This window comes from Talpa europaea (assembly GCF_964194135.1).
Source record: "Talpa europaea genome assembly, chromosome: 5".
Taxonomy (NCBI): Eukaryota; Metazoa; Chordata; class Mammalia; order Eulipotyphla; family Talpidae; genus Talpa; species Talpa europaea.
The window spans coordinates 133,366,644-133,390,223 of NC_140071.1; the positions used below are offsets into that span (position 1 = coordinate 133,366,644).

The 23,580-nt window shown below is 37.6% G+C and overlaps 1 protein-coding gene across 3 annotated transcripts in view; it reads left to right on the forward strand.

Moving 5' to 3' along the window:
• The window catches only part of KCNIP4 (potassium voltage-gated channel interacting protein 4), a gene marked incomplete at both ends in the record, with an annotated part of 891,330 nt that overhangs the window by 165,267 nt on the left and 702,483 nt on the right, over positions 1–23,580 (forward strand). The window contains one exon of one of the 3 annotated variants that reach the window (XM_084233321.1): positions 19,345–19,432. The exons of the other annotated variants lie outside the window; for them this stretch is intronic. Within the exon in view, the coding sequence (XP_084089447.1) occupies positions 19,345–19,432 (88 nt within the window). Of the gene's footprint in view, positions 1–19,344; positions 19,433–23,580 lie in introns of those variants that run through there. 3 annotated transcript variants of the gene reach the window in all.

Genomic DNA, 23,580 nt, shown 5'->3' on the forward strand with positions numbered 1-23,580 from the left:
TATTTTATTCTATCTGGAAATGTTCAATTAAAAATTATTTTCATCCTGAGAAAGCACAATCTTCCTTTTAGTACAAAAGTTCCCTGATTAATTATTTAGTATATTAATTTCATGCCCATTATTGTGAAGTCACAGGTATTTTGTAAACTGGAAATCAACTAGCTAGGTCAAACACAATCTTTGTCAGACCTGATGAACACTGAACAGCTTTTAGGGAGAGATAGACCCATATGGAGAAGTAAGAAACATAACAAAAGTTTGAAGTTCTCTATTTTCACCTACAGAGATGATGAGATAGAAGATATCAAAATGAGGTCATTTGTTTCAATATGCCTATAATCTATTTACTTCTGATACTGCATAGACCACAGGGTCATGTTCTCGACTCTAGTCCTCCACTTCTCTGCAAAGGTTGAAGGTTGATGTCTCAGTCAGCGTGAGACCCCTCAGAGGGAGCAATTGTAACTTGTAATATCTCGACTCTAAGTAACTTAATGGTAGTTGGCTCATTTCATTTTGCCAAAATTGTAGCTCATGTCTTTTTATGCTGAGTACTACATAGATACCTTTAAAATGTGAGTCTAAGATAGCCGGTTTTTCAGCTCTACTCCAAAACACCAGCTCTGGATTATTATTCATAAATGGTATGAATGTTATGACAGGAAGTCCAGGAAAAAGAGCTGGGATATTTTATATATGTAGTTCTGAAATATTTACTAAGTCATCTGATTTTCTGTTTTTGTGTTTTGATGAATTAGTATTCACTTAAAAGAAACCTGCCATTTCTTAATAATAATATTAGGAACCATTGTGTAGTGAAGGTTGAAGTGTCAAACAAATGATACCTGAGATGTATTAGGTTTAGACACTGACTCAGGCAGAGTAAATACAGAGTGGGAATATTTTGACATCTCACAGGAAGTGCTGTGATGCTAAAATGTTCACAAAGCAACTCCAGAAAGGAAGGAGTATGAAAAGGCTAGAAGAAGCACAGAAGATATTGTAGGGGAAATAATATCAGAGCAGAAAATCGTCCAGCTTCTGTTTCTGATGTGACTGATATTCAGCATATATTGATGTCTCTGATAGAGGAGGTTGTCATGCATTCCTTTGATCTCTTAAAAACCCTTATTTGCCTTATTTAATTCTTTGAGCACCATTTATTTATTTATTTATTCATTCACATATATTTAATGATGTCTTAACATCTCCATCATCTCTTTAATCCAGAGTGAAAATACTATGAAAAGTTACGTGGAAGGTTCACAAATTTATTAAATGAATATAAACCTGAATGCTAGCTGCAAGAATTTAATTCATTCTGCACTTATCTTGGAGGGTAAGATTGTGTGTGTTTCCGTGTATACATTTTTTAACTGTGTGTGACTCCTGTAGAACTCCTGTAGAAACTAAGCATTCTTTCCTTGAACCATTTAAGTTCTTTGTTCTTTGTTAACCTCATCTCCTACATTTTCCAACAAGCCACTTCCCAACTTCAGTATTTCTTCTACACATTGTATCAGGAGGGTTATTCCATTACTGGAAAGAGATGAGGCATAAACACATCAGGTTGAAGTCTAACATTTGATTTAACCAGATGTTGATTTGGCAACTTACCAAATGTGAGGTTACCAGAGAGAAAAGAGAAGCAGCAGTGATAGTTAGCACAGGCTTTTTAAGAAGCTCTAGTCCACTAATTTGGATCCTGTAAACACAGAGGAGAGTCTTAAAATTTGGGAAACGGATGAGTTTTAACAGCATGGAACAATTTAAGCATTTTTGTCTGTTGTTGTGTTTTATTTTTATTTTTTAAGATTTATTTATTTTGCATACAAGAGCTGGGATATAGGCCAGAGATGCGAGAGGTGAGAGGATCTACCAGAGACAGAGCAGGGAACAGAACAGGCAGATTGACCGAAGTACACTGCTGAGGGGAGCAGCAGGTGAGTCAGGAGAGGTCTGCTGCACCATGTGGGTTTCTCCCTGATCTGCTGGGCATTGAACTTGTGCTGCAGAGGCTGCAGACTGCTTCATAGTGAAGTGCTTAACCCCTTGTGCCACCAGGGAGGCCCCGGATGTTATGTTTTATAGTAAAGTGTTGATTTAAGACTTGTAAGCCTCAATAACTTATGCCATGCACATGAAATCACATCCTATGGAAAATAACTGGGATTGGGAACTAAGGCAGCAAGTGACCTCTTAGATACTTCTATATTGTTCATTTTTATTATATGAAATATATGTGCAAATCACATAGGTTGGTGGGAAATAGGTGGTTAGTTAGATTCAAAGGTGATCGATAACAGATAGATGATAAATTGATATAGATGATAGAAAGATGGAGATGATTGATAGATGATAGAAACATAGATGATAGTTGGGTGGCTGGCTGGCTGGCTGGGTAAAATGAGTAATCTGAACCCTTGTGGAATTTCTGTCTTTTGTTCCAAGAAACTGCTACCCTTACCCCATTGCTAACACTGGGAGTCTTTTCACAGTCTACTCTATTGAACATTAAATGCACTGCCATATAGAGTCACAATAATTAAAATTTTTCTTAATCTTAGAGTGGCACAGGAATATTAGCACAGGAAGCAGAAACAGTCAAATGGCATCAATAACTCATCTTAGTGCAATCTCACAGCGCTATAACAGGTGCATGGGGAGCGAGGAGGGCAGAAGTCCATCCCTTCTCTGGAGTCAGGGAAACAGAGCAGCAGCCACCAGCAATCTTGCCAGGCTTGCTTTTATAATTTGAATTGGCTTGGGATTTCTCTGCTCTCAATTAAAAATGCTGGTGCTGGTTCAAATGGTGTGTGGAATTAAGTCTGCAATTTTAACTAAAAACAGTAAAGTTTGTCATGAAATTTTCTCACTCTTCAGGCTCATTCAAACCTCAGTGTAACTCAGGTGTTGCTGTGTCAGCTTAGAAGGTGGGGCTACCTTGCTCTGTCTCCCTAGCCACTTGCAAAAAACCTACTCTTTCTGAACACACAATGCAAACTCTTTTGTAACTCTGATCCTGAACATTTTTTCCCTTCTGTCTCTTTGCACCCTTCACACACCCAAAGTTTGGGTATAATAGGTCTATGATACGCCAGATTGTATTCATGTCTCTCTTCTCCACTGGGCTGTGAGAGCCAAAAATTCAGGGCTGATTTGGATTCATTTTTACACTTGTCTTCAGCATCTAATAGTACATTGAGTAAATTCATGTATTTTCATAAAATAGCTTCTTGTTTTTACTTATGACAGACTGACTAGTGAGCTCAACACAATAGTAATTTGACTGAAATATGGTGTTTATAATCTTAAGGACTCTAAGTTTTCAGTGCAATTCAGAAAATGGCTATCTTTGGAAGAAGAAATCTGTCTCTTTTTTACACCAGTCATGTACTTGCATAAATAATACACATAGGCAGCATTTAGAAAACCTAAAATGATAAGCACTGTCTAAATGCTAAGTCATGTCTTATGAATATGGCTTATAATTTGTAGGATATTGCATGGTCATGAGAGTGACTGTGTTGGTTTATTATTATGGAAGAAGAATTGTGAATGATAACTGTTGAGTTTGCAATCATGCTTTATCAGCGTGGCAGCAAATGTGTTTCTGGATGTGTTAGAATATTCTATGTAGGCTAGAACTCAATACCATAATGATGAAAACCAAGAAGTGTTTGATAATGATAGTGGGTGAATTTTATGTGGTATTTTTAGCCAGTTGATCAAGAAATTCAACTCTGATATGTATTTGCAGCATAGAAATTATTTGGTTCAAAAAATGAGTCACTTACATGAATGATTAAAAGATGGAGACAGTTGATTATAAAAGACATTGAACTTTGTAAAATACGGTACTATAGGTAGTTCCTAATCTAATGCTTCCTTCTTACTTAATTTCTTATAATCAATTTGAATTTCTTTCTAGAATTTCTTTCTAGTCTAACAATGATTAGGATCATAGAAGATGAAAAAATAGATAAAATACAAATTAATGAGGGATATAAATTACTACAGATTCCCCCCAAATGTCACACATAATCTGTTGGTACAGATTTACTCTATCCTGCTTTCACCTAACAATTTTTATATATAAACATTGCAGTTGCTCACTAAACAGTTTAAACTTTGAATTAAGGCTTTGAAGTTACATTGTGCTTTTGAATCACTCCCTTTTATTGTGAAACTTGGTGATCTAAATTTGTGAGAACAGCTTGGTAATCACAGAGTCCCCAAACTAAAACAACAAACAAAAGCTTCAAGAAAGAAACTTTTGAGCAAGTTAGTAGAATCTAGGTTACATTTTCTTGACATCCGTCAGCTAGGAGGGTTGCTTGTCTTTGGAAGGTTGAATGTTTTCTTTTATTCCCTTAATGCTTTTTTTTTAATTTACTTACATTCTACGTGGAAAAATGGGAGAAACATGAACTATATGGAAAATGCGTGATAAGACATGAAAAGTCGCTGGCCGAATGCATGTTGCTGGTGCATGAAAGGTAAATGCAACCACTTGGTGGATAAACTGGTGGAAAAAAATGCAGAGAAGGTATCCAGTAACCGGCCTCACGCTATTTCTCTCCTCCACTGCTATTGAGCCGTCATGGTTATAGTAGCCTCTGTTGAGCCATAGATTTCTAAAAGGTTTAGGCTTACTCATATTATTTATTCAACAAATGTTTGCTGAACTTTTGCTCTGCCTAGCCCATTTAGCTAGTAACACAAAAACCCAGCCCTGATGAAATGCCATATTTTTATATTTTCTTTCACCTTCAATACCATTACCCCATGTTCCTGAGAGGAGAACGTATAATGGTCCTTTTCTCACTACAGGCTCTGTATGGAGCATCTGTTAGCAGCAGGTGAAACAGCAGCAGGCAGATAATATATTTAAATTGACTCCCTTAGATTTCTTTATGTTCTTCTGAGATAAATGGAGCTCGTTTCAGAGTTCCTGGTTATCTAATATAATTAGATTTCCCTCTGTCTTTCTTTCCTTCTCATCTCTGGCTTTCTCTCTCTTTTTTTTTTTTAAGATTTATTTATTTATTTATACAAGCACTGGGTACAGTCAGAAGCACTGAAGGGTGAGAGAATTCACCAGAGCCAGAGCGAGGAACAGAACAGGCAGACCGACGAAATACACTGCTGAGGGGAGCAGCGGGCACGGCAGGAGAGGTCTGCGCACCATGTAGAACCCTTGCTGGCAGCCGGGGAGCGAACCGGCGCTGCAGAGGCTGTGGGCGGCTTCGCAGCCCAGCGCTCAACTGCTGCGCCACTGGGGAGGCCCTCCAGTGTGGTAGTTTTACATTTGGAAAGACAGTAGACAAATTGTCCCATTACAAGAACTTCCCTTACCACCTGTAGTGGATTGGAGAGAAGAGACTTCTTAAACAATTCTTCTAATTTTCTTTGTACCAAACTTTTTTTGTCAAATAGAAAATGATGTGTATATGTATTTAAATACAAAAATGATGTTTCAAATAGAAAAAAAGATGTATATTAACACATTGTACTTTAAATAGTGCATATAGTTCACACCAGAGAGACAAATCACTGTAGTAGCTGAGATGCAGAAATGTCCCATCAAGTGCCTTTCTGGTGGCACAGAGGTTAAAGTTTCAGTTCTATCAAGCTCTCACCAGCTTCTGCATCAGGAGTTCCATCCCTCGCCAGGGAGCTACCCACATGGCAGAGCAGACCTCTCCTTTTGCGCCCGCTGCTCCCCTCAGCAGTGTATTTCAGTAGATCTGCCTGTTCTGCTCCCCATTCTGCCTCTGGTGAATTCTCTCACCCCCTGCACATTTGTTCTGCACCCCAGTGCTTGTATGCATAAACAGATAAATCTTAAAAAAAAAAAGAAATGCCTCATCATGATCCCTTTGCTTCATTAACAAAGCTATTTAAGGATTGCATGGGTGAGTCAGGACCAATGTTAGAGGTGAAGGAATTTAAATGTTAAAAAGACTGGGAGATGGCAGATGTGATGCACAATTGACTCACTATCTAATATGACTCCGTATAGGGCTTCAAGGAAGCAGCAGTTTCTGTCTCTTATTAGAAGTTCAAGATCCTTCTATTGCCTCCATATATAGACTGAACTATTTTTGGTATTAAATAAAATCAGGATCTCCATGACTGACAATGCTGACTTAGGATGATTTGACTTAGTTTCTGCTTTCGATCCTTCTCAGAAAGCTGAGATTATTACAGAAGAACCTTTCACACGGCTGTATGAATAAGTGTTTCACACTAATGCCGTCCAGTTACATAGACCCCAGGTGTCTTTAGTTTAATGCAGAACTAAAAGAAATCAGATATGGTGTATCAAAGTAACCTGATTTTATAGTTCCTTCCTTAATAAATGTTTGAATGAATGAATGAATAATGTCGTAGTCAAGTGGAATATTTTGCAATTATGGTACCAAAAAAAAAAAAAAAAAGAAAACCATCTCATGCAAATGGTAGATCTTTTCAAGAGAAAGCAAATGTTTATGGAATAATTTTTCCAGTTAGTACTTTTTTGATGATGCTCCTCACCCCTGGCATTTGTAGTCCTATACAAATTTGAGATCAGGCATAATTCTTTTACTTCTTGGGCTTGATATAAGGAAAGCCATAAGACTCCAGTTCACATTTATTAAACTGAATTGAAAATAATTTATCTTGTAGCAGAAATGGCAAAGATACACCATCTCAAGTTGTATCAAGACAAAAGAGCAAAAATGGAATAGAAATGATTTCGTTCCAGTTCACTAAGAAGAATGCTAGCCTTTTATCCATTCTCCTAAAATATAGTTTGGCAACAGATAAGGCAGCACTCACATAGTACTATAAAATAAAACGTGTTAAAAGGACAGATGATGAAAAGTCACTATACCTTTTACAGGTAATTTTGAATTATTAATCATAAGTAATATTAATTGGACTCTTACTGGAAAAGTTAATGTAGTGTATACAGATGTCAATTTATAATGATGCACACATGAAATTTACAGTGTTAACAATGCAATGATACAGCAATAAAATTATACAAAAAATAAGTTAACAAGTAAAAGCTGTAGGTCAGAGAATGTCCTCTGTTAATTCTCCTTTATCTCAGAGAAAATGCACTGAGAATGGGAAAGGAACTTGAGGGGTTTGGGAGAGACATCTCTCAGAATCCTGCATATTAGTGTGCCAGAGCAACCAAATAAATCATAATCTGATTTCTCTTTATTTTTCTCTCTTTCCCCTCCTCTCTTCTATTCCTCATTCGCCTTTCTGTTTTATTTTCTTGCCTTATTCCCCAAACACTTCTTAACCCTTCCCTCCTTATCTCCTCCAACTCTCTTCTCTGTCCCTGTGGATGATTTCTTAATTTGTCCTTGCTTCCTCCCTTTCCTTCATTCTCTCTCTCTTCCCTTCCCCATCTCTAACTCCCTGTCTGCCATCTCCATCTATGTCCTGGACTGCCAGTATAATGAAGGGCTCACTGCTGAGGTCTTCTCACAAAGAACAGAGGGTGGGACAGGGGGCGGGGAAGTGCCATGGGAGACTGTAAAGAGGTCAGTATGCCCTGGAAGGGTGAGGACACCACCTCATCTCTGTGAGTGAGAAATTGCCACCAGGAGCTATTGAAACCATAGTCATAATTGACTACCATCCATGCATGTTAAGAGTCAAGGGGTTAATCACCTCAAGAATATTATACTGGATGAATATGGTTTATACTAGATAGATTGGGGTAAATCATTTATGTCATCAACATTTTTTTCTCTAGGAGCTTGAGGAATAAATCAAACTTAGATTTAATATGTGACTTTTAACACCTCAACAAATTTAGGAGAGTTAGTTCACCTTTCTTAGTACAGATTTTGCCATCCTTCCTTGGGGAAAAGAAGACTTCTAAAGGTTCTTATAAGGATCACATAACTCAGTAACAGCAGGATCCTCTGGGCATAGAGAATGTTCAAGAATTAGATGTCACTTATTTTTTACAGAGATAGACCCTCCTAAGGAATTAATATTACTAACTCATATTTTCCCTTTTGTCTATATATTACTTTTCTCCAAAAATGATAAGAAAGTAGCAGAAGCAATTCTAGTAAAAAAAATTATCTACATTTCCAATCCCTTGATGAAATTAAAGCTTTCTTTAAGTTTTTATATTTTTCTCATAGATACATAGTTACCATATTTTCATAAATTTTATAGTTTTATGTTCTAAATGTTAGTGTTATCAGATATTCCATTTTGTTGCAGTCTCTCTTGATGATTTTATTGAAGGAATAATTGTGGATAGTGTGATATAGGTCTTGGGCATATATCATTACATAACCTTGCCATCTGTAACCTTTTTCCCAAATCATCTGTTATTTTCTTGCAATGAGGTAGATTCCCATTTTTTGGAAATGAAATGTGCACATACAGGGAATGTTTTATTTCACAAAAATATATGCATGTCATTGTAACATGCTTTCTCACTTAACAATATGTAGTAAGCACACCTCCAAGTAAATGACACAAACCTGTGGAAATCAAAGTCCCATCTCACCAGAATGTATGTATGGGCTAGTCACTGCAGTGTTGTTGATGGCAGCAGGATGACTGAATCCAGCCTGAACACCAATCAGCAGGTGTATGGGTGGATTAACTGAACCCAGTCCACACTGTGGGTGATTATATGGTCATTTAAACAAATACATTCAGAGCTCCTTGTGTCAACATTAATTTGTTAGAGTTGCCAAAAGAAGGCAAGAGTTGTTTAATCCAATATCCTCATTTTACAGGTCGGAAAATTGAGTCTGGAGACAGTTTGCACACCTTTGGTCCTTAAGGGAGCCAGAGGACAATACTGCCTCACCATCCAGGCCTCAATCCACAGCCTCCCCCTGGCACACTAGCTACAAGGCCACCTGGAGCCAAGGGTTCAGCTGTAGATGGGTCTCAATTTACAGCATGCGTGAGAGCTTCAAAGTGTGTTACCACGCTGGCGAGATGTGACATGGAAACTGTACTAGGTGGTTGTCGGTTGCAGCACGTAGTCTGTGTCACCGGTTGTCACACATTTGTTCCCTGACTGATTTTCCTGGAGAAGGTCAGAACCCTGTATTACTTTGCTCTGCACCACCAAGGCAGGATCCTGAATATTTAATCAGGCTGCTCTGATGAGGGGCTAAGCAGCAGACTCCTAGGGCGCGTGTGCAGTGTGCAGTCCTCAGATTGCTGTTTGGAAATGAATCCTTAGGGTGCACTCAAGGACATTCAGAAGGCACAGAGGAGTTCTTCTCCTTTAGCTAGTCGAAACTGAATAGAGAAGTGTGAGGCAAAGTCTCAAAGAAGTCTTTATTTTCAGCATAATCTAATTTTTGCTTTATGAGTTAAAAAAAATGCATTGTTTGGGGAGAAAGGCAGTTGCATTTTGTTGCTGTTACATTGCTTCATTTTTCTGCATGGCATGCCGACATGTGTGCTTCTGTGCCGCTTAATCTGGAAGTTGCCTGTGCTGGTGATCATAGTTGGATGGATGTGATTCTTAGCTGCAGGATTAGAACATCTGATTTTTGGTATTTGGCCCACGGCATTAGTGCAGTTACCAAATCATCAATGGAATCTTTAGCAAGAGTTTTGCAAAAGGGATTATTCACACAAAAGAGAATCATAACTTGATGTATATCACTGAGTAAATATGTTTCAGTAATTGGCCTTCCTGTTGGCGCAGGTGGTTGAGTGGAGCGCTGTGAAGCTGTCCGTAGCCTTTGCAGCGCTGGTTTGATCCCCGCTGACCTCGAAGCAACCCACATGGTGAGCAGACCTCTCCTGTCTTGCCCACTGCTCCCCTCAGCAGTGTATTTCATCAGTGTGCCTGTTCTGCTCCCCGCTCTGTCTCTGGTGAATCCTCTCACCCTCCCGCGCATCTGGCCTGTACCTCGGTTCTTGTATAAATAAAATAAATCTTTAAAAATAGAATGTTTCAGTGATTATCTAATGCCATTGTGTGTCTAATACTTACAGCTATTTACATGGCTAGAAAATCCTTTTTTTGTTGTTGAAAAAATCGAGAGTAATTCAGGTTTAGTATCATGGTTACTTCTTACGGAGTTTATTTTTCTTTCAACTTCTTTGATTTTTATAAAGTTTGCAGCTTTTAAAATATCTCTTGTGATAAATAGTGCAAGACAGTTGATCTTGAAAGAAAAACAGAGCAAAGTAATTTAAACGGAGACAGTATAATAGCTTGTAGGTCATGTCCATCTTCTTGAGGGGTTTCATCCATATTCAACTTCAACTGTCATGTCTTCGCAGATGGCTTCTACATGTGACCTTCAACCTTGACCTTCCTGCTGAATGCTAGAACAGCATCTCCAGATGCTCAGTCTGTACCTTAATATTATCTAAACTTAATTCCCAACCTTTGCCTCATAAGTAATAGGAACTCAATAAAAATTTCCTGAGTCAACACATTATCTGTAATATGTCAGGTAGGGGGTAGGAAGGTTAACATATTTATTGCTTCTCTTAATTCTTTTTTATTATATGCTGCCCATCACTTAGATAACCTTAGATTCTATATTCTCTTTTCTGAGATCATACCTCATAAGAGAATGAGACAGAAAGTTCTGTGCCTCTCCTTACAAAACAAAGCACAGGCAGAATTGGTAAGCTTGACTTCCTCCTGTTACCCAAGCTGCATAGGTAATATGATAAGTGAAAAAAGAAAAACTTGTCTTCAAAATATGGAATAGAGTGAGGTAAGAGAATTAGCAGGTTGAAGCCTGAAGTTTAAGTTGAGTAGAGGGCCTGATTGTTTTTACATTCATTAGCCCTGCTAATAAAATGTAAGAAAGCCATGTCACCAAGTCTGTGTGTGTCCATGAGATTTGAATGGGTATGGCAGGGCTGCTTACTGTTAGTGAATGACTTTCGTTGAAGCCAAATGAGTGACCTGATTGTTCTAAACCTACCCGTTGAGTGCCTTTGATAAATCTGAAAATGCAGCTTCCTTGACTCACTTGTGATTTATTTTGAAATGGAATACAGGATGCATCTCTAAGACTGCATCCCTGTGCTCTGGAGATTGCAGGTGGCTTTAGACTGAAATGTCAGGTGGATTATTGTTAGAGAACCATAATTTTGCATCATCTTCAAATTGCAATTTGGACTTTCTTTGATTTTTCATTCCAAGATGACTCAGGTCGCTTTGATTACCAAGACCCTGTGTTTTTGAGAACTCTGGAGATAATTATGTTTCCTTGCCCCTTACGTAGTGATTCTGTGTCTGCATGTTGAAGACTATTTGAGAAATGGCATTTTGGCAGGTGTTCCTGGTAGTTTTGATATAAATAGGCCAAAGATCATACTTTGAGAAAGACTGGGTAGGAGTGTAGATAAAATTGAAGTGAATAAGCTCCAGGAGTTTCAATAAATAAAAAAAAATATACATATGGAAATATAAAAAAAATGCTGTGTAATGGTGGGATTTGCTGTAATATTGCCATTAATCTCAACCTTTTCTCATGCAAAAGATTGAAAAGTTATCTAGTAGCTGAGTAAAAAGAGTATGTAAAGTTACATGACCTGACATTTTATAACATACATGATACTAGCACATTGAATTCAGTACTAAATTAGAACCCCTGTTTCTTTTTATACATATGGCTCCCAGAATATGGAGAGGAATTCTTTCACAGAGAAAAATAAGTTAATGTAAGCTTCTTTAGGACACCTTTTTTAGACTTGGGTTCTGGGACTTATCAGATACCTGTTTTGGTCATAATCAAGGAGGAGCTCTATGTGATAATGGCAACTGGAACCTGCATCATCTCAAGGACAGCACTGGAAGTTCTGGATGATGACTTGGAAACCAGTCCTCATGCCCATGGTCTCAGCCACGAGTCTGCTTGCCAGGGCTTCCAATGGGTTTTTGTCTTCTTTTACGTACAGAACATGACATTCCATCAGTGAAAAGCATCTGTCCCCAGGACTCATACCATGAATAGGGCCACGAGGTAGTGCTCCAGATGGGGGAGCCCCACTGAAGAACCTTCAGCTCCTTCCCATAAAATCATTCCCAAAAACATACACTTAAGTCACAGATATTTTTTGCATATCTCTGAACACTTGGGAGAAAAACTGTAGTTCGTATCATATGCCATAGAAGATAGCCAGAACTGTATCCTTTAGGGAAAACAAAAATCACTTCTCCAGCCCTCCAGAATTTTTTTAAACTTCATAATTTGTTTTAAATAGGTAATTCTATGAAACTGTGTAAAGGTAAATATTTGTCCATCTTGTCTCACCTTCTTCATACTAATGGGATACACAATTCTGATATCCATCCATCGTTTTAGTAGTACAGGATTATATTAAATTAAGGTAGAAGACCTGTGTAATTGCATTGTGTAGCCATTATCTAGAATACTATTTTTTTTGGTTGATATAGAGACTCCCTTAAAGAGGACGTCTCACAGTAGATTTCATTTTGACTTGCTTTTTATTCACAAAGTTGTTACTGATGTTGTTGCAAACATTACTTTCATGTTGGCATGACCTTTACTCATTGAAACTGGGAAATAGCAATGTTTCTGGGGTAGAAATAGACAAGCATTGGGATTTTCCTTTGTAATGGACACTAGTTAGTCTGATATTTTATCAAGACCCACTTTTAAAACCTGTGACTTTGCCGTAAGGCTTTGCTCTGCTTTTCTCTGCAGCCCCATGGTGTGCTATTTTTAAGCTGCACATGTTTAATTTTGCAACTTGTGACAATTTGAAAAGCATCACAATGTCTGTTCCAACTGAGACACACAGAATACACTGAGATGTATTGAGAGGAACAGCGTTTTGGGCAAAATTCCATCGTGACAAGTCTTATCAGGAGTCACTGATCCTTGCTTCCTTGAAGGGAAGCCAAACTTCTTTCTTTAATCAGTCAGTTGTGTTTATTTGTCCAGCCTAATTTACAGTGAGGGTAATCCAAGTGTATTTAAGATTTATTTTTCTTGGAGTTGGACTTCTTAAAGAGCTGGCCAGAACAATAAAATCTTCCAAAATACAATTAGGAGAAATCCATTTTGGAATGAGCCTGTCCTTTTTTCCTCTGTAACTTACTTAACAAGGCCCATTATTCTGGAGTCACCCCCCACCCTATGGCCTCTGGTCCTTACTACTTGATATTCCAGTTTGCCTTTAAATTAAATTATCTGTAATCTTACTGCAAAACACTTTAATAATGTCTGTCACGTGTGCTAAATTGCTAACTCTTGTTAAACGCTGGAGCTTTGTTCAACTCATGGGGAGGGGAGTGGTTGTCAAGTTCTCCTACATTTCACTGGGAATTCCAGTAGTTTTGCTCAAACATTTATGAAACATCAAGGACTTCTCATTATTTTCTGTGCATGCAATCAATATTATTGCTATTTTGGAATGAATGGTCATACAAATTCAAATTAACATATAAAAGGGCATATTTCTTTTTCTAATACTTTGACATTTATATTTTTCTTAATGATGTTTATGTATTCCAGAGGATACCATTAAACAGTGGTATCTGCCTTACATATTAATCAACAATAAATAGAGGTTCTTTGACAGAATTAGTGATTTGTAATTGCTTTCTCTAAAGAGAACACTGGTTATATTGGGAGTCTGGGCTTTTAAGACAGAATCAGTCTTTATTAAAGGCTGATTTCTAGAAAGTTCTCATACGGAATGATTTTTATTAACTGACCATCCAGCAGTTATAGCAAAATGTATGGATAGAGAAACTTGCTATATGTATGTGCTACGTGTGCACATATCATATTCCTGCTCTTCCTTGAAGTTTTCCTTCAATGTTATCTCAATGAGGACTTTTCTGATCATCCAATTTTACTTGCACCACAATGTCCTCCCTCCATTTAATTCCTTTGCCCTATCCTTTTGTGTCTTTCCTTCTCTGATGAGGTTAGCTCCATCAATTACTGGTTTTGTCTTTTTGGTTCACTTACACATATTTAGAATTTAAAACAGAAGCATGTAGTAGGTGCTAAGAAGGTATTTTATTTCATTTTATATATTTAAGTAACTTGTTTATAGAAATAATTGTAGATTTACACAAGTTATATCAACCAATAGGGCCTCCCCAGTGGTGAAACGGATTGAGCGCAGCACCGTGAAGCTGTCCACAGCCTCTGCAGCGCCAGCTCGATTCCTGGCCTGCCAGGGAGATGCCCACATGGCATGGCAGACCTCTCCTGTCTTGCCCACTGCTCTGCTCAGCAGTGTCTTTGGTCGATCTGCCTGTTCTGCTCCCCGCTCTGTCTCTGGTGAATCCTTTCACCCTCCTGCACCTCTGGCCTGTACCCCAGTTCTTGTATAAATAAAATAAATCTTTAAAAAAAGATACCAACTGATAAATGTATCTAGTTTTACCCCAATGGTAATACCTTGTCAAAGTATGGAAGGCTATCATAAGTAGGAAACTGACATAGATACAGTCAGGATACAGAGCATTTTCATCACTACACAGCGGATCTATCCATCTTTGTACTTTCACACATGCATTTACTTCTGTTTGCTCCCTGAATCTGCATCCATGAATCTGCCCTTCCTCTATTTTTATAATTTTGTCATTTTAAAGTGTTATATAATTGGAATCATCATATCTGTAACTTCTTGAGATTTTCTTTTCACTCATCATAAATCCCTTGAGATTCATCCAAGTTGTTACAGCCACAGTTCATTCCTTTTATATAACTGTGTCGTATTCCATGGTATAGTTATAGCATGATTTGGTTTGTTTGACTGTTCACCTCTTAAGGGACATATTAGTTGTTTCTAGTTTTGCACATTAAAAACAGAAATGTTATAAGCATTTATATAAGTTTTTTTTTTCCCTGAACATATGTTTTTATTTTTCTGGGATAAATTCCCAGGAAGGCAACTGTTTGGTTATATGGATGATATATGCTTAGAATTTAATAAAAGCACCAGACTGTTTTTCCCAAGTGGTTGTACCATTTTACATTTCTACACACAATATATGTTGCTTTCAGTCTGCATCCTCACCAGCCTTTGGTCTATTACTTTTTTCCATTTTAAACTTTCTGATAAATGTGTAATTGATGTTTCATTGTACTTTAATTTGTATTTTATTTTTTTAAAGATTTATTTATTTATGCATACAAGAACTGGGATATAGGCCAGATGTGTGTGTGTTGTGGGGGGGGATGAGAGGATTCACAAGAGACAGAGTGGGGAGCAGAACAGGCAGATTGACTGAAATACACTGCTGAGGGGAGCAGCGGGCAATATAGGAGAGGTCTGCTGTGCCATGTGGGTCACCTCCCTGGTCAGGGATTGAACTCATGCTGCAGTGGCTGTGGGTAGCTTCATAGTACTGAGTTTTAACCCCTTGCGCCACCAGGGAGGCCCCTATTTTCACGTTTAATTGGATTGTGTGCTATTCACTGTTGAGTTTTCAAAGTTCTCATCTATTCTGGATACTAGTCCTTTGTTAGATAGGTTGTTTGAAAATATTTTCTTCCATGCTTTAGCTAACTTTTCCATTCTCTAGCAGGCTCTTTGGTGAGTGAGAATTTTTTAAATTTGATAATGTGCACTTATTAATTTCTCCTTTTATGAACCATGCTTTTTATGTAGAGTCTAAGAACCCTTTGCCTATCCCAATATCCTGAATATTTTCCTATTTTTTTCCTTAAATGTTTTATAATCTTACATGTAAGTTATACTCATTATGCACTCTTGGACAAAGTTTAATATGCATCTGCATATGTTCATTTGTTCTAGCATTACTTGTTGAGATATCGTCTTTCCTACATTTAATTATGTTGGCATCTTTTTCAAAAATCAGCCATGCACAATTGTGTGTATCTACTTCTGTGATTTTTATTCTGTCCCACTGAACTATGTATTGCCTTTATCAGGCTTTGCTATCAGAGTAATTCTTTTTTTTTTTTTTTTTTATAGAGGCATGCTTTATTTGTTTGCTGGTTTGTTTGTTTTGTTTTGTTTATACAAGCACTGGGTACAGTCAGAAGCGCGGGAGGGTGAGAGAATTCACCAGAGCCAGAGCGGGGAGCAGAGCAGACAGAAGGACCGAATTACACTGCTGAGGGGAGCAGCGGGCGGCAGGAGAGGTCTGCGCGCCATGTGGGACCCTCCTCCAGTGGCCTGGGAGCAGCCGGGGATCCAACCGGCGCCTCAGAGGCCGCGGGGAGCTTCGCAACCCAGCGCTCAACCGCTGCGCCACCGGGGAGGCCCTATCAGAGTAATTCTTGATCCATATAATGAGTTAGGAAGTTTTACCTCCTTCTATTTACTGGAAGTTTGTGAAGAATTGTTAATTCATTTCACACTTGCTAGAATTGTCCAATGAGACACTATGGTCTTTAAGAGTATTTTATTTAAAATTTAATTGACTTACCGATATAGAGTTGTTCAAATTGTCTTTTTCATGTTTGGTAGATATTTTCATTTTTATTATTTTGAGAAATTGGTCCATCTCACCATGTTGTCAAATTGCATCTAAGCTGGCAAATGTATGACTGTAGAATTATATATAGTGTTCTCTAATTATCCTTTGATATCTATCCTTTGCTATACTCCATTTAAAAGGTATTTTTAAATGAATTGGTTAACTTTTTTTTTAAATTTGTATTTTGAGTACATTAGAGATAACTAAATTCTGATATGCTAATAAAGCTTTTGATTTTCTTAACCATGTAGCCTACCCAGTGTCCTATTTCATCATCATTAAATTTATCCTTCTAATTGTTCAGGCCCCACGCTAAGTCAGCCTTCATTCATCTCATTCCTCATCTCTCCAAATTCTGTTTGAAAGTATGTTCAGAAATCAACCAGCTCTCATTTCCACTGCAGATCATGCCACCATCTTTTCTCACTACACCACTGTGATACCTCCTCATAAGAGTTCCTTCTTCCATTCTTGTTCCCCTACAATTTATTCTTTTTATAACAGATAGATTACATAATTCTCCTGTTCCCTAGAGGGACTTTCTAGGACAATCCAACTAAAATCCAAATCCCTTGCCCTGGCTACAAAGCCTTTTGAGGCAGTTGTTTCTTGCTTCATGAAATCATGTGTAAGTTTCCTTTGGCTCAGTATGCTTCAGCTTCTCCTTTTTTTTGAGAATGACAGACTCAATTCTAGCTTGGGGTCTTTACACAAACTTTTATTCCTACTTCATAAGCTATTTCCCCTAAACAGCTCATGGTAGATGTTTGGTTCTATTGTAATTTGAATCTCAGCATAACTATCTTAGTTCTTAGAAATAGCTTATCTGCCACTCAACCCACTCACCTTGTGTTGCATTAACCTGGTTTAATTGCCTCCATTATACTTATTCATGGTTGATACTTTCTTATCTATCCTTTGTTAATTGACCTTTCTTAGCTTCTGCTGTATCACTAGCACCCTGTAACCATGTAAGGAACACAGCAGGTGCTCAATGCACAATGTCTACATAAACAGATAAAAGTGCTATGTGCATGTCTTCTATAACTCATCTGATTTCATTCTCTAGCAAATAAATGAAAAATATTCTGATCCATTTCATAGAAAAGAAAGTGATTATTTCTAGTGCCTACTTTAAGGGATACCATCCACTCATGGCAAATGTGAAGGAGAAAAATCTTCAACAAGTATGTGACTAGCCTTTGTCTATGAATCTATTTTTATCTCAGACACTTTCAGCTAGAGTTCCAGATAATCCTGGAAAGCATGCTTCCTTATCCCATTCAAAAGATTATACTACCGAGTCCTGTGAGAAAGTGAAAGAGCTGCAGGAGTGAGTTACTGCTGAATCTGTTTGCATCTCTCACCTCAGGAGTGCTTCTTTCATTATTGTGAAAGAACATCATTTCAACTAATATTGAGGAATATTGGTTTCAACTAGAATTGTGGCAACAGAGGTCAGCAAAAAATAACAGAACTGTATAGGTAATTAAATTATGGAAGAGGTACATTCCACAGGTACTAAATCTCAGATAATTTTCATATTTCTACAAAACAAACAGATAAAAACCCAGGGAGCAAAATTAGAGCGTAGATACTTCCTTGAAGCTGCCCAAGACACTTCAGAATGCAGAGAAAAACCCCTGCACCTTCAGAGTAGCAAGCCTGTGCTTCCTGGCCCTCCTAGCAACTGCCTGCCTCTGTAACACCAATGAGAGTAGGAAAGTACTTTGTGAAGATTGCAGACTTGCAATTGTTCTCACTATTAACTTAAAATAAATCAATCTGTAGGGAGCTAGTGAGTCGCTTTGCCTTTTATGGGGGCTTCCGTGGTGGGTGTGGTGTGTAACATCCATCTGTGGAGGTGTGAACCTGTTCCCCTAAGTCACATACAGTGTTGGAAACCAGTGTTATCTCAGTCCAATAAATAAATAAGAAAACAAGGAAAAACAAAATAAACCAGCAAAAAAGCACAAAGAAACTGAGGCAGCTCTTTCTCTGAGGATGATGCAGGAATTAGTTTTGCAGCCTTGTTGCCTGGAGGCAAAGTAGAGGTCTGAGGTTTCCAGGCTACTTTATTTTAAGAGAGACAGTGATTTGCCCTCATTCCCAAATACTGAGCCAGTGCAGAACACACGGTTGCACTTAGCCAACAGCTTATTTTCCACCTCTGTGCCCATGAAGTGGGGTCCATTTATCTGTGACAAGGCAGTGCTGGCTCCCTCCGGTGGTAAATCTTCCACTGTGTGTGTTCAGCATCAGGGTCAGCCTCTGAGGAACCTTGTCACTGTTCAGCCTTTCAGAATCCGATGTACCCGAATCAGGGAATTGTCTGTTGTCTGTCTGACCTTGAGCTGCATGCATTGCCACTTCCCTTTTTTTAGGGAATCATTTTGGAGACAGTCTGGTACCCTGAGATCCCTGCCCCAGCAGGCTGGAGCCCTCAGCAGGCTCCTTGGATTGGCACCCCGGGGTGTCATCCCCAGTGCCCTGTCAGCTGTCCCCTCACCTGCTTCCCTGCTGATTCATTGATGAGCTGGCAGTTCAGGCCCCGCCTCCTGGGCTGGTCTGCGAGTTGCTTCCTCGGGAGAGGGATGCTGAGCCAGCTGAGCTTACTACTCCTGCGATCCCGCAGCCTATCTGTTGCAACAGACAACTTGGTGGCCACAGGGGCAGCAGCTCTTGCTCGCCACCCAGGGAAGGTTCTCTGTGCAGCTCCTCTAGCTTGGAAAGGGACTTCTGATTGAGGCACTTCCAGCTAATTCCACAGGAGTTGTAGCAGCCTGAGACATAAACTGAGACAGAAGTTTCCCCTCAGAGGCTGTCGTGCTTTTTTATTGGCAAAGACTTCTGGCTCTCTTCAGAAGAATACCTTGTTGTTTAAGATGAGTGGCTGTAGAAAACGGTGTAAACGTGAAATATTGAAATTTGCCCAGTACCTTCTCAGGCTATTAACAGGTTCTCTTCATACAGGTAATGCCTTTTTTTTTTTTTTTTTTTTTTTTTTAAAGCAAGGCTGCTAGAGCGTGGTAATGAAGTTGAATGGCAGGAAAGGCTCACTATTTTCTGTGTTGTGTTTATTGTTGATGTTGTCAGTCCAATACCATGGTGAGTGTTTGCTGAGAATCACATTTTTCAAAATGTGTGCAGTGCAGCTCTGGTGTGGGGTAGAACTGGATTCTCTGGGTGGATCTTTTCTGCCTTCTTGGTACTGTTGTTATTTAAATGTGCCTCAATCTAGCAAAGCAGTGTCTGCAGAGTAGAAAGGTTTTTAAATGCATTATTTTGGAGGGGTTTCCCCTCTCTGCTGTGCTGCTCGCTGCAGTTTGCTAGAAAAACACATAGCTGTTCTCTCTGCAGGTATTTGGAAATTCTCTAGAACTCTTTGATCTTTTTAAGCCCTAAATTATTTCCAGTATTTGCTCACTGAGCTTTGGCAGTGAAAGTGTTAAGGACATTCTTTTTTCTTTGGATTTCTGAATTCTGTAAAATGTGAAGACAGCTGAAGAGTCAAATAGCTTGAGATTTTGATATTTGTTTCATTGCTGTGGATTTCAATGTTTAAACATTTGCAAAATTGAAATAGAAACTCCATTTAAATTGAAGTGTTGAGAGCAAGTAAATATTTTTGAAAGGTTTCAAAATGATGAACTTCCATCAGCGTTTTGGCTGCCCATGAAAAATGTCTGGGTAATGCCATCCTTAAGACAGTGACAGGTGGCTCCAAAACTATTTGACTCTAATAACAGATATTTTTAATGGGCCATCAAACTTCTGAGAGGCTATGCTAGGCTAACATAATACTACACTTTGATCCTGGCCATGAAGAACTGTCTTTAGCTCTAGTTTTCTAACCTTTATTTGTCTTCTTTAATCTCAACAATCAGATAAAAGCGTTAGTAAAGAAACCTGTACACTACAGAGTTTGAGAGATACGTGTGTGAGCTTTCTCTAGGAAGTTAATGGTTTATAGTTAATAGCATAATACCTTATCTGATTATGTTTACAACCTGATAAGGAAAAACAGTTTTGAGTGAATAACTATAAAAATCAAATGATTTCTGAGCACATGATTAAATATTCATATATGTTAATAAGATTATCAGGTGCTATTTTTAATCAGTGTGAATGGTAGTGAATTTGAACCTTTCAAGAACCCTAAGGTAATTAATAGTTTGGAGTAAAAAGTAGATATAAACAAACAGTGAAAAAGAATAATCATTGAGAGTCTGAAAGTGACTTTTGTAAACTTGGAGCTCTGTTATAGCTTCTACCCAGTTTTATACTTTTATTAAAATAGGTACAGTTGTACAGAATAATATGGGGCTGTTGCCTTATCATAGCAATGTGATCAGTCATTACTTACAGTATTTGCTCTAAACATTCAATTAAGGATGGTGCACTATTTGTGATATCTTATCTACTTGGGCTATGCTTTGTTTGTCATCTTTTGTCTTGCTATGGCATTAGATAACCATCTCATAAAAGGAAGCTTTTCTTGAGCTTTTCAGAGGAATCTGTATTTTCTTCTCTGGTAAGCAGTTTTACTGTTTTACTTGTGTCTTAACTGGATTTAGATCCAGTATGCAGTACTCTGCCTTTTTTTTTTTTTTTTTGCTTAGTCTTTTTCTATTTTTTTATAGTTCTGATTTCAAAGAATTTTATGAAGTTGATAAGTGGTTGTAAAGTTGTAAACCATAAGTACTGAATCCAAAATACAGTATTCTTGTAATGACTAGCTAGTATGTATAGTAAGGCATTAATGGAAAGCACGTATAATAGCAATATTTAAACTCTTATTCAATAATTAAAATTTAGAAATCAATGCAGGTGCAGTTGTTTCTTCTCTCTTTGAAAGATAGGAGAAAAAAATGAACTTTGGGAACTAGGACAGATTGAAGATTTGAAAATAGTAAGATTTATTATGACCTGGGAAATGTGACTACAGCAATTGATTCTCATAAAAATTCTTTTCGTCTCAGTCTCTGGTACCAAATGTAGCAAAATCCAGGCAGAATCTGTACAACTGTTCAAAATGCAAGTTGGAAAAGCCAGTTTTTGCATTTACTAGATGCTGTGATAATATATACTGTTCATATAGCAGAACCTAATGTAAAATTCATTAGGGCACTTGCAAGTCCCTTAGCTAGTAATTAATGAAGAAGTAGGAGGCAGAGTTAAATTAGTTTTAAAAATCTGCTTTAAGATTGGCTATACAAGCAGTTGCTAATTGTATCCTGAACAATCAGCCTATGTCTTTGCAGTTATGAAATATTTAAAGCGATGTGAATATGTCTTGGGTGATTTTACTTTTCATTTTACAACAAACCCTTACATTTCAGTTTTTTTTAATAAATATGTGATATGAAGAAATAGTGATTCTGTTTTACATTTGAAAACAGGTAATTTCTAATTCACATCAGTTGTATTGGCAGTTGCCTTTAATTGGATACGAAAATGCCCATGCCTTTACACAAATAGAGAAAATTTGAGATGTGAAGAAATTTTCATAGATACATACTCCTCTTTCTTGTCTTATTAGTCTTATCAAATTTCTAGGAAAACAATTTTCTTTTCTGAGAGCTTTTCATGTAAGTTTTCTCAATGTCTGAGATTGCTTAGAAATAAATAATTACTGATTTTTTCCTCAAATAATCTTTTTTAGGGGGTACAAATTCAGCAATAAGGACTTTTCCAGATAAAATAAGATTTTATTTTACCAAATATTTTTACTTTTTTTTTTATCACGGCCAGTCACTTTTACAAACACATCTTGACTTTATTATCATGAAATTATAAACCTTTTAAAAATAATTTGTTATATGATAAGTCTCAGAAATCCATATGCAAATATTACAAAGTAATGGATACTGTGTTTAGTCCAGTGAGGAGCCATATGTGATCTATTATTCAAATTCCTTCTCAATTTGAAACCTGATCTTGATGCACCATATTATATTTAATTCTAAGTTGTGGCTCATGCTAACCAATATAGTCTTGTCCATCTAAATCAATGGAACTGATTTATGAGGATTGTAATGTAACATGATTAATATGACCCTTACTGCATGGTTGGGGATTTGTATACAAACGGACCCGTGGAACACCTTCTCGTGTACATGCTGTTCCATTAAGAAAGGTTGAATGTCATCAAAGATATCAAATTTAACTGTTCTTTATGTGTGAAATTTAGTACTGAGATGTTTTATGGATCTTCTTTGGAGATGGTTTTGCCATTTATCAATTCTCATACATGGTCTTCTTGAAGAACAAGACCTGAAACGTTTTCCTATTAGCAAGTATTCCCCAAACAAATGTCTGTGGTGGATATTGCCTGGAGCTATAGTTCAGGCTCCAGGACTGTGAGCCACAGGTATGGCAAATTTCTTCCTCTACTTAAAAGAAGCACCAGCAATTTCAACCAAAAAATCCTGTTAAGAATTCAATTGCTGCTTAACCAGTGGGCTAAAGTATTTTAAAGATAATGAAATTATGTTATTAAAAGCATAAATAAGCATTCAGCATCATCTCATCCAGTAGAAAACAGAGAGAGAGAGAGAGAAAGTTTCCTGTTTCTCAGGTTTGCATTGAGTTATCTCCAGACATGACATTACTCAAGGCTGATGACATAAAGATTTATATATTTTTAAGTTGCATGTTTAAAGCATTGAGAGAAGAAAAATAGCAAAATCAGCATATTAACAAAATTTGTTTCTAGCCACATGCACTTCCTTTTGCTGTCTTCTTTACCCCACTCATTCCAAATCACAGGATGCCGTTTTTGATCCCCAGGTGACTCCCTCTCCTTTTCTCCATCCCTGCCATGTATGAACACAAGACAAATACACCTCATGCCAAGGATGTGTTCCTGAAGACCTTACAGAATTAAAATTCATAGAACTCAGGTTTATTCCTGGCAAAGATGGCAGGCAGTGCTGTTTCCCAGTTTATGTGACCCTGGCTTGTGACAGTTGTTTATCGTCACTTAACCTGCCAACTCTGAAAATATGTTCTTCTTGATGAAATTTTTAATTTGAAATTCACTCAAATTCTGCTGATAAAGTGAGATTAGATTTCTTACAGCACCATGTAAAATGTGCATTATTGAAATGTGCATAAAA